The 14,509-nt window shown below is 43.5% G+C and overlaps 1 protein-coding gene across 4 annotated transcripts in view; it reads right to left on the bottom strand.

The window, feature by feature from the left end:
- The window catches only part of MAPKBP1 (mitogen-activated protein kinase binding protein 1), a 54,098-nt gene extending 40,279 nt beyond the window's left edge, over positions 1-13,819 (bottom strand). For 3 of the 4 annotated variants that reach the window (XM_044918364.1, XM_044918367.1, XM_044918368.1), the window contains exon 1: positions 12,983-13,462. In XM_044918364.1, coding sequence (XP_044774299.1) covers positions 12,983-13,099 — 117 coding nt within the window. In that variant the 5' untranslated portion in view covers positions 13,100-13,462. Of the gene's footprint in view, positions 1-12,982 lie in introns of all 4 variants that reach the window. The other variant, XM_044918365.1, reaches the window with a different exon arrangement.
- Positions 13,820-14,509: the final 690 nt, after the last annotated feature.

Below are 14,509 nucleotides of genomic sequence, written 5' to 3'. Positions count from 1 at the left end.
CTGAATCCTCCTCATTCACCAGCTCTACATGCCTGAGTTTTCTTAATCTCTTGGTTTCCAAACTTTGTAACCAGGGAGAATACTAACTGTTCCTTACCTGAACTAAGTGTGCGATGTGAATGTGTGATCTGGGACAAAAAGGAAAGTGGGGAGGGAACTCCTGGTACCCCTGTAATCATGCCAGCTTGGGCTATGAGATTCCCCTGGGAAGAAAGGTTTCTTCAACATGTTATTCTCTATAAAATGCTCACTTCCTTTCCATTCTGAATGCCAACACCCTGGACTAGGCCTTCAGCACCAGATTCCTGTATATAGCAATGACTTTCTAATCAATTTCTTTACTATAGACCATGTCCTCCCCTCCCTCAACCTGTCAGAATAATCTTGCCATAGCACAGCTTTGATCACGTCCCTCCCCTGCTCAAAAACTTTCAATGGCTCCTCACTGCCAACAAAATAAATTATGAATGTCTTAGCCTAGCAACTACAGCTCTCTGTCAAGTGATCCTACCTTTCCTCTAATTCTGTTTCCTACTACTCACCTATATGAATCATGTGCACTCATCAATCTGGGTTATTCATTATTCTGGAAAGGCGCTTTGGGGCTTTAGTTTTTATTCTTCTTCTACCGAGAATCCCTTCCCTTCCACCAACCCCTCCTGAAATCCTTCCCTTCCTTTCAAGGACCAGCTCAAATATCACATCCCCTGTGATTCTTTGCGTGATAACCATGGCCAGGAATGATTCGTCCCTCGTTGGTACTCTTACAGCTGCACTTATTTGCATCATTCACATGGCATGTGCTACTTAGTACCTCGTACAGAAGTACTTTATGGCTCTGTCGTTTCTCTCCTACTAGTCTCCTGAAAGGCAGAGGCTGTATCTACAACTCCATGCTTATAGCACAAGGCACAGTGTTTAATAAATATTTGAGTCCACGTTTTAGTATTTTAAAAAATATTTGTGAATACTCTGGTTCATCTTACCCAGTAAGTTCTTTAACCCCCAGAGAATTCTCCATCTACCATAGCCAGTCCTAGAAGTTGGAGCAGGAACAGGATTTCAACGCCTTTCCAGTGGGGAAGGCCTGAATGGAATAATCCATGTGCTTTAAATGATTACAAACAAAACCATTTCGTCCTTGACTTCAGTAAATATATGTACAGCATATATCTAAATTATAATTAAAGACTAAGTCTAAAAAGATCAGAGATAACATTTATTTATTTATTTATTTATTTAAAGTAGGCTCCACGCCCAGCATGGAGCCCAAGGAAGGGTTTGAACTCATGACCCTCAGATCAGGACCTGAGCTGAGATCAAGAGTCCGATGCTTAACTGACTGAGCATCCCCGGGCACCCCTCAGAGGTAACGTTTTAAATAAAAGTGACAATACTGTTATTTAAAAAGAGCTTTACCTGTCCTTTATAATCAGAAATGGATGTAGCTATAAGTAGCTATTCTGGATGTTAAAATTATGAATAACTTGTTTCCTTCTTTATGTTTCTCTATATTACTTGTGTAAAAAATCTTTTCAGAAAGCACATGTACTTCAGAAAGTATTAAAAAATGTTTTGTTTACCAAAGCTAACCAAGAAAATATTTCTGAAGATGCAAAAAATGAATTATCTCAAATTCAACAAGTCAATGATGAATTTGTGAGAAAACATTTTTATGTCCCATTATTACTAAAAAAAAACCCCAAGTTTATTATTTCACATATATTTTTCAACATTTGTGCATAACTTTGTGCTTGAATGAGTATACAGTTTTTTAAATTTAAACATTTTAGATTTAAATATGAAATATGCATGTTTAAATTGAGACCTTTATCTTTATTAGTTTTTTTCTACTTACAAAAATAATACAGACTCATTGTAAAAATTTCCAACATTACAGAAATATAGAAATGTAGACAGTGAATGTCCGCCATAATCTACTAGCCCTCCCTGAGGTAACCAATATTAACAACGGTTTGGTATTTATAGCCTCACTTTTTTTTCTATGCGTATATTAACATACAGGTTTTAACAAAAATATAAATAATCATTAACATAAAAAACAGTTATACAGTTTGCTTTTTGTCACTTAATATATCTTGTATACCATTTCACATCAGTAAATATAGATTGACCTCATTCTTTTCAGCAAGTATAAGGTATTTCATTTAATGGATTTATCCCAATCCCCTATTGATGGCTACCTGGACTACTCCAAAGATTTCACTATTGTGAATAACACCAAAAAAAAAAAAAAAAAATTCAGTTATATACATTTTTGTGTGGTGTGAATGTTTGCATAGAATAGATCCCAGAATTATAACTTCTAGATCAAAAGATATGAATATATTAATGCTTCTTCTATTGATATCACCAAATTGTCCAAATTAGAAACTTAAAACAATGGGTTATAAAATTAACACGTTTTCACTCTGCCTTTAAATTCGCAGTCTGAAAGGAAGCTCTAGGGCTAATTCATTTCCCAAATTAGTTCTCAGTACAAATGAACTGGCCCCCAAAGAAGAAAAGTTATCTCTAGAGGAGCTATCGCTGTTAAAAAGCATGTGCATCACTCCTGTGATCTCTAATCAGACACGGTAAATTAGGGCTCCTGGTTCACTGGTTTGACTTTTTGAGTTCCCAAAAAACATACTCATGGCCCTGAAAAAATAAATTACACAGTAGTTAGTATAAAAAAAATATTTGCTAAGCCTTCCTCTTGCTCAGTATTGTTGATACAAGTTACAATATAGGCAAGAAAAATGTACTGAAGATAGGTCACAATAAAAAGCTACACAGGGAGAATGATTAAATGTTGGAACAGAAGAGGCTGAGCCTGCAAAAAAGGACTTCTCACAAATGGAAACTTGAAGGGATAAAATCTTGCCAGCAAATGAGAAAAAAATTCCTGAATATTTTAGAACTCTATGGATCTTGATAACATTAGCAACCCCTTAACAGCTAAAACGTATTTAGACCTTACAGTGTGCTTTCACATCCATGAGATCTCCTTTAATCCTCACAACAGCCCAAGGAGGAAGCCCTCAGTATTCTAATTTTACAAATGAGAGAGAAGCCAGCCCTCTCTGTCTCTCTCTCTCTCTCTCTCTCACACACACACACACACACACACACACACACACACACCCACCCACCCACCGCCCCGACTCTTCAATGTATAGCCCAAGGAACTGCAGCATGGACTTCACGTGGGAGCTTTCGTGAACTGCAGAGTTCCAGGGTAGACCTGACTCTGAATCTGCATTTTAACAAAACCACTCACTGCCTCTTGCCCCTACACACTAATCTGCCTGCACATTCACTCTTAGAAACCCCATTCACTAGCCAGTTCTGGGTTTGCTATGAGGGCAAGTCTCTAAGACAGTTGCTGGGGCGGGGAGGAGCGTGGGGCCTCACAAGAGAGATCAAAGCAGCCTGGGGAAGGAAGGACATCATAAGGAGAAAGGACATGTTTAGTCTGCAACAGGTTACTATGTCATATGAAAACAATCATGGATACGTGCATTTTCCCAAATAGAAGCTGACCAATGAGCATCAGGGTTACGAACGGAGGGAGGCCTACAGCCTGCCTGCTGCATGTTTAGTTCTGACAAGCAGCTGCTTGCTTTTCTCCAACGCAGCAGTTGAGAGGTGGCAAGGGTTAGAGTTTCTGAGCATGCTGAGCTCCTCCCCCGCGATCACAAACTGCCTGTGGGCTGCTCTCCACCCAGTCCATCTGGCTTGGGGCTTCCTCTCCTCAGACTAACCAGGGCAGCTGCAGGAAAGCATGTATTAAGATCCCATGCTTTTGCATCCATAATGTTATCATCATTGCCTATGTGACGAAAGACATCAAAATAATACAAATCTGAGGTCAGGGGAGGCAAGACACTTGCTCAAGGAACTTAGCAACCTTGGAGCCTGCCCAACCAACCAGAGTCAGGTGGGCAAATGACCTCATTTTTGCTCTTTTTCATGGTCACTGAACTCCAACTGTCATCATCCAGTTCAGCTCTGGCACGGGGCATTTTAGGCCCAGTTTTTTTCCACAGAAAATAGGCATTTTAACTCAGCAACTCTCCACAGCTTCAAAGACAAGGTCAGTTGTGAGTCGGGACAGGCATAGCAATAACAGAGAGGTGGAGTACAGAGATAAACAAGGAGAGGTTTGGGGTAGGGGAGAACTAGCAAGCAGTCAGGAGTGTGAGCTACACAATCAACTGCCAGCTAAGAGCAAACAGGTTCAAGGCCCATGAATCCCCCACACCAAAACAAGCAAAGCATCTACTGGTCTCCACTTCACTCCCCCACCTCACTCCAACCCGAGAGAGAGAAGCAGCAACTACTTGCGGCTTATGGTCATCTGACACCACAGAACTGCGCCCTGTCAACTTGACATTCACGGACCCACAGAACCACAAGTTGTACTGTTCCTAATGGTACCATAGGGCAAGAAGTGGAAATCTGGAGTTGGGGGTGGGAAGAAAAGCAAGGATGTAGAGGGAAAGGAGGGTTACCAAATGATGGCTCTAAAATAGTCTGAGAGGGGCGCCTGGGTGGCTCAGTTGGTTAAGCGACTGCCTTCGGCTCAGGTCATGATCCTGGAGTCCCGGGATCGAGTCCCGCATCGGGCTCCCTGCTCGGCAGGGAGTCTGCTTCTCCCCCTGACCCTCCTCCCTCTCATGCTCTCTGTCTCTCATTCTCTCTCTCTCAAATAAATAAATAAAATCTTTAAAAAAAATAAAAAAATAAAAAAATAAAATAAAATAAAATAAAATAGTCTGAGAAATGCATCAAATCAACTTGGATGGGGCAAGTTGGGGGAAAAGTATACTTTTCAAGGTACTGTGCTTTTCCAAGCTGAACACAGGCTGCAACTCTTGACTATAGCAATACTAGGCATAAACTTCTGTGCTCAGTGTTACATTGTGCACAAGAAGACTCTCTGGGAAGAGTAAAGAATCAAGATTAAGTGTCGGCTTTGGAGTTAAGATGGCCAATAAGTTGGGCGCCTGGGTGGCTCAGTTGGTTAAGCGACTGCCTTCAGCTCAGGTCATGATCCTGGAGTCCTGGGATCGAGTCCCGCATCGGGCTCCCTGCTCAGCGGGGAGTCTGCTTCTCCCTCTCCCGCTCCCCCCTCTTGTGCTCTTTCTCTCTCTCACTCTCTCTCTCAAATAAATAAATAAAATCTTAAAAAAAAAAAAAAGATGGCCAATAAGTTAAGGGAGTCTGCATCCCAGCTGCACCATCTACTGGCTATGTAACCACCAGCTACTCACCTAACCTCTTAGCATCCGTTTCCTCATCTACAAAATGGGGACAGTAACAGTATTGATAGAAGAGTGGTGTGAAATGTGAATGAGATAATATATGTGGAATAGCACAGGACATAGCAAAAGCCAATAAACAAATGTTCATCATTATTAGCACTACAAATATTATTTCTAGTATGGTTTTAGGAGAGCAACATAAGGGCAGAAAGCACTGACAACAAAATCTGGAAAACGTGGTTCCAGTAAGCACACTGCCTGAAAATGCTGAATGGCACAAATCCATAATGGATGGGGGAAAAAGGAAACTTGAAAAGTAAAAGAACAAACAGTCAAGATCAAGTCCTTGGGGATTTAATTTTTTTTTTTTTAAATAAAACCATATTAATTACCTAACACAAAAACCTCACTCATCTCCGTCCTCACCCACCACGATGACACTGTTAGCATCACATCCTTCAGAAACTACCAACACTTTGGCAGTGTTCTATTTCTTGACTTTGGGTGATGATGATATGGGGGACCATGTTGTAAGTACATACAATATTATATTATTATATTTCATAAGCTTTTCCGTGTCTGTTATATTTCATAATTTTTTTAAAGTTAGTTTTGTTTTTTAAGTGCCAGCACCTTTAACGAGGTCAGCTGAGCGTATGGGGAAATGACCAGAGGCACCACTAAAGGAATACAGATCTCAAAGCCTGATGAGAGGTATGATGGGAAGTTGGAAATTGTAGTGCGCTCAGCATGAATGAGAAGCAATGTTCAAATCCAGAAGAACCTAAGAAACTCCCTTCTCAGGATTCCTCCAAAAAAGAATGTGCTACACTGAAAAAAAAAAACAAAACAAGAAATCAGCCATGTGGTTTCACTAAGCGCTCCAAGATTTTCAAGTAAATTTAAATCTCAGCTATCAAAGAAGGGGCAGGGAGGGGGAAAGATCTTTAGCTTCATTCCAGTTTTAGGAAGAGAGATAAGGCATATAAACTTAGAAATCTAGTCTAACAAAAAAAAAAAGACTGTTTTATAGACTAGAGAAGCAACAAAAAGCATTATAAACATTCTCTGTGCTAAAATGAGAGGGGGTGGAATTTACTCCCCTAGAAGTCTAAGAGGAGATACCCATCCTGTGATGTGAACTCATTCTTCTGTAAGTGCCCTTCAAAACCAGAGGAAAATGTTGTAGCGAATTAAGAAGCACTGTAGACTTGCTGATATAACTGCTGGGAGGGAGGAAACCAAGATGTGGAAAATGTGAATACTCAAAAATACCAACCCTAAAGATCCACACTGCCCCATCTGTCTGTCATACTCCCTTTATTTCTTGCCCTCCCTTACCCTTTCTTTTCATTTTAAGAGGTAACAGAAGTTAAGGTAAAAACCACAATGTGGATCTGATTCAGCAAACATCCAGCAGGTGGGCAGCTCTCATTGCACAAATCCACTGAGAACTGCTGTCAAAGGAAGCTGACAGAAAACCTGGCCTTGGCCAGCATTAAACAATGGAGCCTAGACAAGAGGTTTAGCTTGCAGCAGTAGGAATGTGATGTATAATACAACAAATCCTACTGAAAACACTGTAGCTTTTTTTCTAACCAACACTGCAGTCAGCCCATGAAGTAAAACCAATAGATACTCTGAGAACAACAGTGCAACAGACCACGTTCCCAGAGAAGCTTAGCTTGAATAAACATAGTCCCAAATTTCAAGCCCTGGACTGTTTTCCAAACAAAGGGGCAGTGATAACAGCCACAAGCCCAACTTCAGATGCAGGAGGTTGATGGAGAGGTTACAGAAGTCAGGATTAAAGGCTCACCTCTACCAATGTTTTTTCATTAGTCAAGGGATGAAAAACACGCAAGTGACAAATGGAAGAGGGAAGAGTAAAGGCAGAGAAATACCAATGGCCCCAAAGACATTCAAAATATGGACAGGAAATAAGACAGTGACTCAAACTGACCCAACGGGGGACACTTGCCTTAAATTACAAGCGGAGGGAGGGAAAAGAAACTTGGAAAGCAGCAGTGCTGTAGACTCTGAAATGAGTGAGACCAAGTAGATGACCGAAGGCTTTGCAAGACAACTTAGAGCCTGAAGACGCTGGGCTATTTTAGACAGCAAAGGAGGAGTTGGGCTGGGGAGAGAGGAATCCTCTCTCTCCAGTGAGAATCACTTTGAAGGCTGAGGGCAGCTGCAGGAACCGGAAGGAGAAATGAAGCAGAGATCAAAGGAACAAAACCAGGAGAACACCTCACACTTTTCACTGTACACCACCTGTTCTGAGGATCTCAACACACTTCATAAGCCTTACTTGAGGAATGTATCATAGGTAGAAAACTCAGTAAGTTGCTCAAGGTCATTCACAAAAGGCAGGTGGGGGGCAGGGCTTCTGCCCACAGGGGCCCTCTACCCTTGGCCATCTACTTCTAGGTGGGGAACCCAGAGAGTGTGTATTAAACACTAAAAACTCTTGGTTCCTATGAGTGCCAAGGGAAGTGGGTAGTGGAATGGTGATATTAAAAACCGGCCAGGACTCAGAGATATTATCAAAGTTTCCTATTCCTGCCCACAGAGGAAATTCCTGCTGATCTATCTTAGTAAGGCAATTATCAGTTCCTCATATCTGACCCTACAACAGGGCAGTTCTCTCAGATCTATCTCTGACATACCAGTTTACAGAGCAATCAGTCTAAAAGACACAGTGGAGATAAAAACTACCCCAGGAGAAGAGTATACTTACTGGGCTAGTTTTCTACACTCTCAAGAAGCCTCAATGAGGGGGCACCTGGGTGGCTTAGTCGGTTAAGCGTCTGACTCTTGATTTCAGCTCGGGTCATGATCTCAGGGTCATGGGATTGAGCCCCACATTGGGCTGCACACTCAGTGAAGAGTCTGCTTGAGATTCTCTCTCTCTCCCTCTCCCTCTGCCCCTCCCCACATTCATGCTCTCTCTCTCCCTCTCTCCAATAAATATATAAATCTCTAAATAAAGTAAAATAATTTTTAAAAAAGAGAGAAGAAGCCTCAATGAGTACTTGGGTATGAAGCCAACAGATTTCAGGGTCCTAGCACTTAAGCCACAGGTTTGTAACCCAGCAGCGGGCTTCTGGTGGAACTTAATGTATACACTGCTCTCTGGGGAGCCTGCTTCTCCCTCTCCCTCTGCCTGCCACTCCTCCTGCTTGTGCTCGCTCGCTCTCTCCCTGTCAAATAAATAAAATCTTTAAAAAACAACTACCGGGGCACCTGGGTGGATCAGTCGTTAAGCGTCTGCCTTTGGCTCAGGTCATGATCCCAGGGTCCCGAGATCGGGCTCCACATCGGGCTCCCTGCTTCTCCCTCTTCCACTCCTCCTGCTTGTGTTCCCTCTCTCACTGTGTCTCTCTCTGTCAAATAAATAAATAAAATCTTTAAAAAAAAAAACCAACTACCAAACTCTACAACCAGAGGGAAGCCTGGGTGGCTAGGCTGGGTAAGTGTCTGCCTTCGGCTCAGGTCCTGGGATGGAGTCCCGCATCAGACTCTTTGCTCAGCGAGGAGCCTGCTTCTCCCTCTGCCTGCCATTCCCCCTGCTTGTGCTCTCTCTCTCTCTGACAAATAAAATCTTTTTAAAAAAATTAAAATAATAATAAATAATAAAATAAATAAATAAATAATATAAAATAATTAAAAAAAAACTCTACCCCCAGAGCTTCTGATTCCGTATAGCTAGGATGGGGCCCAGGGATGTGTATTTTTAAAAAGCTGCCAAAGTATTCTATCTCACTGCTGTCCTGACTTCTCTCCCAAGTCGAGAGCCATCAAGCTTAAGCCAATGATCCATACATAAATGCTTTGGAAATGAATATGCTTTCCCACTACCAAATAGGCAGATTAAAGAGTCTCAGTACTAATACCTAGACTCAAACACTGAGCAAAAATTGCAATTAGATTATTGCCAGTTTTTTCTCTTCCATGAAAATCCCCTACACAAACTCTTCTTAGAGCCACATATTAAAAGGCTCAAAGCACCACCATATAACCAGACATGAGAAAACTTGGGGAAAAAATGAGAGAGAGAAAAAGAGAGAGAATGCATTAGACTTGTATCCATAAAAACTGAGAACTAGAAGAAAGCTACAAGTCATCTTACCCATTGTTTCCAGAAGAATAATACATAACCCAGATTGGACAAATGGCTATTAAGGAGGAGGAGGATTTCAAAACCTCTTCATTTACTTTTTCAAAATCTAACTCTCCAGCACAGGCAATCCTTTTGTATCCCTAATTTACATCGTGCCTGCTCGGCTTCATTCCATTTCTGTCCTTTGTTAAAATAGAAAAATGACCCAGCTCCCTCCACATAAAAATCTTCCAGAAACTTTAAGAAAAGAGGGGGAGGGCTAGCTACACAGAGCACACACATGCTTAAGGAAAACACAGCCTCGGCTGAACGGCAGAAACACTGTACAGAATTTGAAGTTGAAGGGTGTTTACAACTGATAACTTTGAGTTACACTTCATCAAGACTCAGATCTGGCAATAAAACCTCAAATTACTCTTTGCTAATTCTATCTCACTGCAGAGACTCCCTCCCTTAGAGAAAGTTCAATACAAATCCTAGCTCTCAATTACCCATTTCTCAATCAAGACTCTCAATCCCCATTTCTACTTGGCTCTCATTCCAGCTTTTAACCATATGTCAACTGTATTTTTAACTAAGTCTCTCCTGAGTTAAAAAGTCTTTAATGAGCACTGCTTTCTGCATTTATGCACTTTCCCTTCTCACTTGTGCCCTTCACACCTAATGAGGCTGGCTACATCTCTACTTCTTTTTCAATATCTTATTATTCCTAATTTCAATTTTTCTTTAAAGACATCACCAAACTCCTCCTGATTATCTCCTATTCTTCTGGAATTCCAAGTGTATCCCCACTAATTCTGACATCATTAAAGTGTTTTCATTCATTTATTCACTTAGGATTTACTGCACACCTTACACTATACTAAACAGTGCGATGTAAAAGAAATAAAGAACATGACCCCTGGCCTTAGGAAATGAAGACATACATAAAAGAACAATTAGAGATTGGTTCTAAGGTAGTGGGGCTACTCAGAGAAGTCCCTGAGACTCCAGTAAATATAGAGCTGGATGTAAAAGTAAGGGGAGAATTTGGTGAAAAGGCTACTTTAGACAGGGGGAACAGTATGACTCAAAGCAGCAAGCCATCTCAGGTAAGAGCTGCACAAAGGCCCTCTGTCACTTCCTTCTTTGCCACCCCCCCCCATCCTCAAAGGCATATGTCTTTTGGTCTTCAAATTTTATTTCAGAGTTAGTTATCCGTGAATTACAAGCTTTCTGATTGTTACCATGATGACCCACAGCCACCACATATTAGAGCAGCTCACAAAGCTTTATACATCAGGTCCTATGTGGATTACTACAGGGCAGGCTTTTAGAATCATCTTAAGTCGAGACTTCAATAAGGAGTGTGGGGAATCAGGCATCTGTAGGGTCCCAGGCACACAAAGACAGCAATTACTTTTGGGTGCTAAAGATAGACACCACACTCTTGCTCTGTCGGACTACTCAAGGGTCATTCAACTTCAGCTAAGTATTTCCTTCATTCACAGCTCTAGGACAAACAAAGCCATTTAAAGCAGTCTGAAACACTGAATTTCTATTTGAAACAGGGATGTTTAATGGTGATGCCACTGGGATGCTCTTTTTCACTGTTTTCCTCTCAAGAGCTTTTCCTCTTCTCTTGCCTCAGGACTCACAGTTCAAGCATCCCTACCTCTGTGAAGTCTTTCCTAATTCCCCTAAGCTGACTTAGGTTCCCTTCCCTGTGCTGCCCTTAAGACCTTTATGCTTACTTCTAGGACAGCACTTAACATACCAAGTTGTAATTATTTGTTTATATATAATATGACTAGCTACAAGCTCTTTGATGGCAAGGATGTTTTATTCATCACTGATTCCATACATAACAGGCACACAATAAACATTTGTTGAGTCCATTAATGATGAGTGATATGGGAAGTTTTAAAGAATGGTGGACTGCACCTTCTGGATCCAGACCAGAATTATAGTAAGTATTAACACTGAAGAATAAACTCCCATTACACATTTCTACTACCTATAGCATTTGCGGTCAGAAAAAGAAGCCAAAACATATGAGACGATTGCTCTAGTAGTGGTGGTCACTGTCAAGTTACCAGCCAAGAGTAAGAGAGCTTGCAGTACTAAGAATGATCCAATACAGTAAATGAGTGAAAAGAGTCAAATCTAAGACAGTTTCTAAGTTCCAGGCTCATTCTCCTACCTCTGGAGAATATGAACAATGAACTCCTTTTAGAGTCCTTAGAAAGGTCACCAACTCCACTGCCATGGAACCTTGTGGCCAATTTCAATTCAATATGATCTCTGCTGAAATACACAGGAAGGCTGTTCTCCTTCTGACCACATCCAAGTAAGGTTCTGTTAAAGGACAGAGATCTGAACCAAGTCCTCCCAGAATCCTTCCATGTTGCACATGAGCACTCTAAGTCATTACTCATTGGCTCTACTCATCCTCTGAAGAGATACAGGCAAGGCAATAAAATGCTGCTGTCTCCAGTGTCTCTCCCTGTAGCAATCCTGGACTGCACAAGGCTACTGTGTTTATAGGCTGCTAATACGACACAAAAGTCTAATCTGATTCTGTGGGAACAAAACCCTAGATTCTTTCAGGGATTAAATAAATTTGGTCTGCTTTTGTATTCCCAAAGTTGTGGGGGCTCAACGAAGTTGAAGAAAGCATAAAGACCAACACCCAGACAAGTGAGGGGATGGAAAGGGGCTGGCCTCTGAGGAACTTGTGCAGCAGGGTGGCACAGAGTGAGTAAGACAGGCAGTGTTCAAGGACAAACCAGGAGGACTGTTTTGCTAGCAGATACCTGGCTCCTTGCATGTTATCATTCCTAAGCATCCAAGAGGCTCCAGTTAAATTAATTTAGGCTTCCGGAAGAGACAAATAAATTTGTTTTGACCCCAGGCAAAAGCATTTAACAAGGGGCGCCTGGGTGGCTCAGTTGGTTAAGCGACTGCCTTCGGCTCAGGTCATGATCCTGGAGTCCCTGGATCGAGTCCCGCATCGGGCTCCCTGCTCGGCAGGGGGTCTGCTTCTCCCTCTGACCCTCTTCCCTCTCAGGCTCTCTGTCTCTCATTCTCTCTCTCTCAAATAAATAAATAAAATCTTTAAAAAAAAAAAAAAAAAAAAGCATTTAACAAGTCAATTCCTCAAACTAGGTATTCTTTCTGCTACTACTGTCTTGCATAACCTCAGCTGTGACACTAAAACCTGCAGCTATATTAGTCACAACTTAGCCCTTCACAGGGTATGTGGTCCCACTACCTCATCCAAAATGGGAAACTGAGTCATCACTTATGAACTGGCTTCCCCAAGCACAGTCTTAGTTTGTAGTGAAGCCAAAACTGAATCCAGGTTGCCTTCCTCCTATTCTTTTTCACGAAGAAATCTCGGCATGCTCACTCCTGCTGCTCTTTTTCCTTTAACCTAAAATTAAATCATTGCTTCCTTGAGGCGCAGAGATGGCACACTTGATCCTTTAGAGCCAACAAGAGCTTCTGGTTCTTCTCTTTCCCGAGAAAGAGGAAGGTGAAAGAAGAACACGGAACAAAAGAGAGGGACGGTGGGAAACGAGTGCCTCCCAATACTAGGACTCACCTTGGAGCTGAGGTCCTCTCGCCGGTTTCCTGCCTTACTCCTGCGTAATTTGATGGATGGGGATCGCAGCAGGTTCTTGATCCGGCTGGTAATAGTTGACCCTTCCACAGCCATCATGATGAGGAGCCCCGGGGGACAGTTCCTGGCCCAGTCTTGGAACTTGTCTCAAAAGCGGCACTGCCTTCCCACTCCACAGGTCCTTCCAGTATGCCCTCCCACTGACCTAAGATGGCAGAGGCCACCTTATCTTCTGCCTAGCCGTGTCTGCAGCTTTTATCTCTAGGCATTACCCTCTCCCTTCTCCTCATACCTGCCTTCAAGCCCTGCGCGGTTTCTTACGTCTGAAGGACAAACCCATGAAAAAGAGGAGGAAAAAAGCCAGAGCTGCAGAGAAATACCAGGCCCACGCCTGCCAGAGACGTTCAGCCAGAGGGATGGGATTGGCCCTGGTAGGGCTTGTGGTTGGTCTGGTCCCCGTTAATTCCCAACTGTTCCCATGGCAACTGCAGTGTCTAAAGAAGGAGGCCACCGAGGAGTCCCGCCCGGGGCTTGGACACCTGAGCTGGCGGCCGCAGGGACATTCGGCGCGGCGGGGCTCGCTGTGGCCCGGCAACCCGTTCTGCCACGGGAGCCTCCCTCCCCCACCCTCGACCCTCGGGAGCTCGCTCTCGGCCCTCCGCAGGGGCCCTGGACCCTTCTCTTTCACCTCCCTCAGCAGCCCCAGCAACTCGCTAGCGCCCCCGCTCGGGCCCAGCCTCACCAGCCCCAGGGCGCGGGGGGCACCCCGCTCACAGCGCCCTCAGGCATCGCGCTCGGCGATTTCGGCTCCGCAGCAGCAGCGGCAGCAGCAGCTATGGTGGCACGAGCGGCTCAAAACGCGAACTACCGCCTGGGCCAAGCTACGGGCTGGTGAGGCGGAGCCCAGGCGAGGGGGTGTGGTCTGTAACCAGGAGGGCGTTCTGAGAGTGGACCAGTAAGGCTTATGGAGGCGGAGCCAATGAAAGGGCCTAGGAAGCAGAGATGGGACTCGAAAACTAAGGGTTCCGCACAGTGCAGTCGCGGGGAGCGCTCCTAAAGGAAGGTCAACAGAACATAGCTTCAGAATTGAGAGAACCAGCCTTTTATGGTAATATCAGGCCCGGCCCTCCGGAGAAGTGCACTTCCCAGAGCCCCAACAAGCCGGTAACCACGCCCCCAGGGTGCAGCGGTTGGCATTTGATAGGCCCGAGGGACCTTAGCCAAAACTAACTCCTAGCTCACAATCACAAGGTTGAGGTAAAGCTATAAGGCTCTGCTCCCATCGACCTCAAGCGCTGGGATTTAAAGCGGTTTGAATCGTTTCTGCTCGCCGCCTCCCCGGCGCTTTGACCTACGTGAAATGACTCCCCTGAGTAACTCTTTAGATCGGTAACAAGTGTTTTGAACTGGGCAACCTGATTGGCCGTGATCGAAAAAGGGGCGGGAGATGATAGCCAAGAACTGAGTTTAGGTGTGTGAGGGAAGGGAGAGAAGTGAATGCTCCTGAGA

Source organism: Neomonachus schauinslandi, chromosome 9, assembly GCF_002201575.2.
Source record: "Neomonachus schauinslandi chromosome 9, ASM220157v2, whole genome shotgun sequence".
In the NCBI taxonomy this organism is placed as follows: Eukaryota; Metazoa; Chordata; class Mammalia; order Carnivora; family Phocidae; genus Neomonachus; species Neomonachus schauinslandi.
Note: the sequence above shows the minus strand (reverse complement) of the source record. Positions and strands in the feature narration are given on the sequence as shown.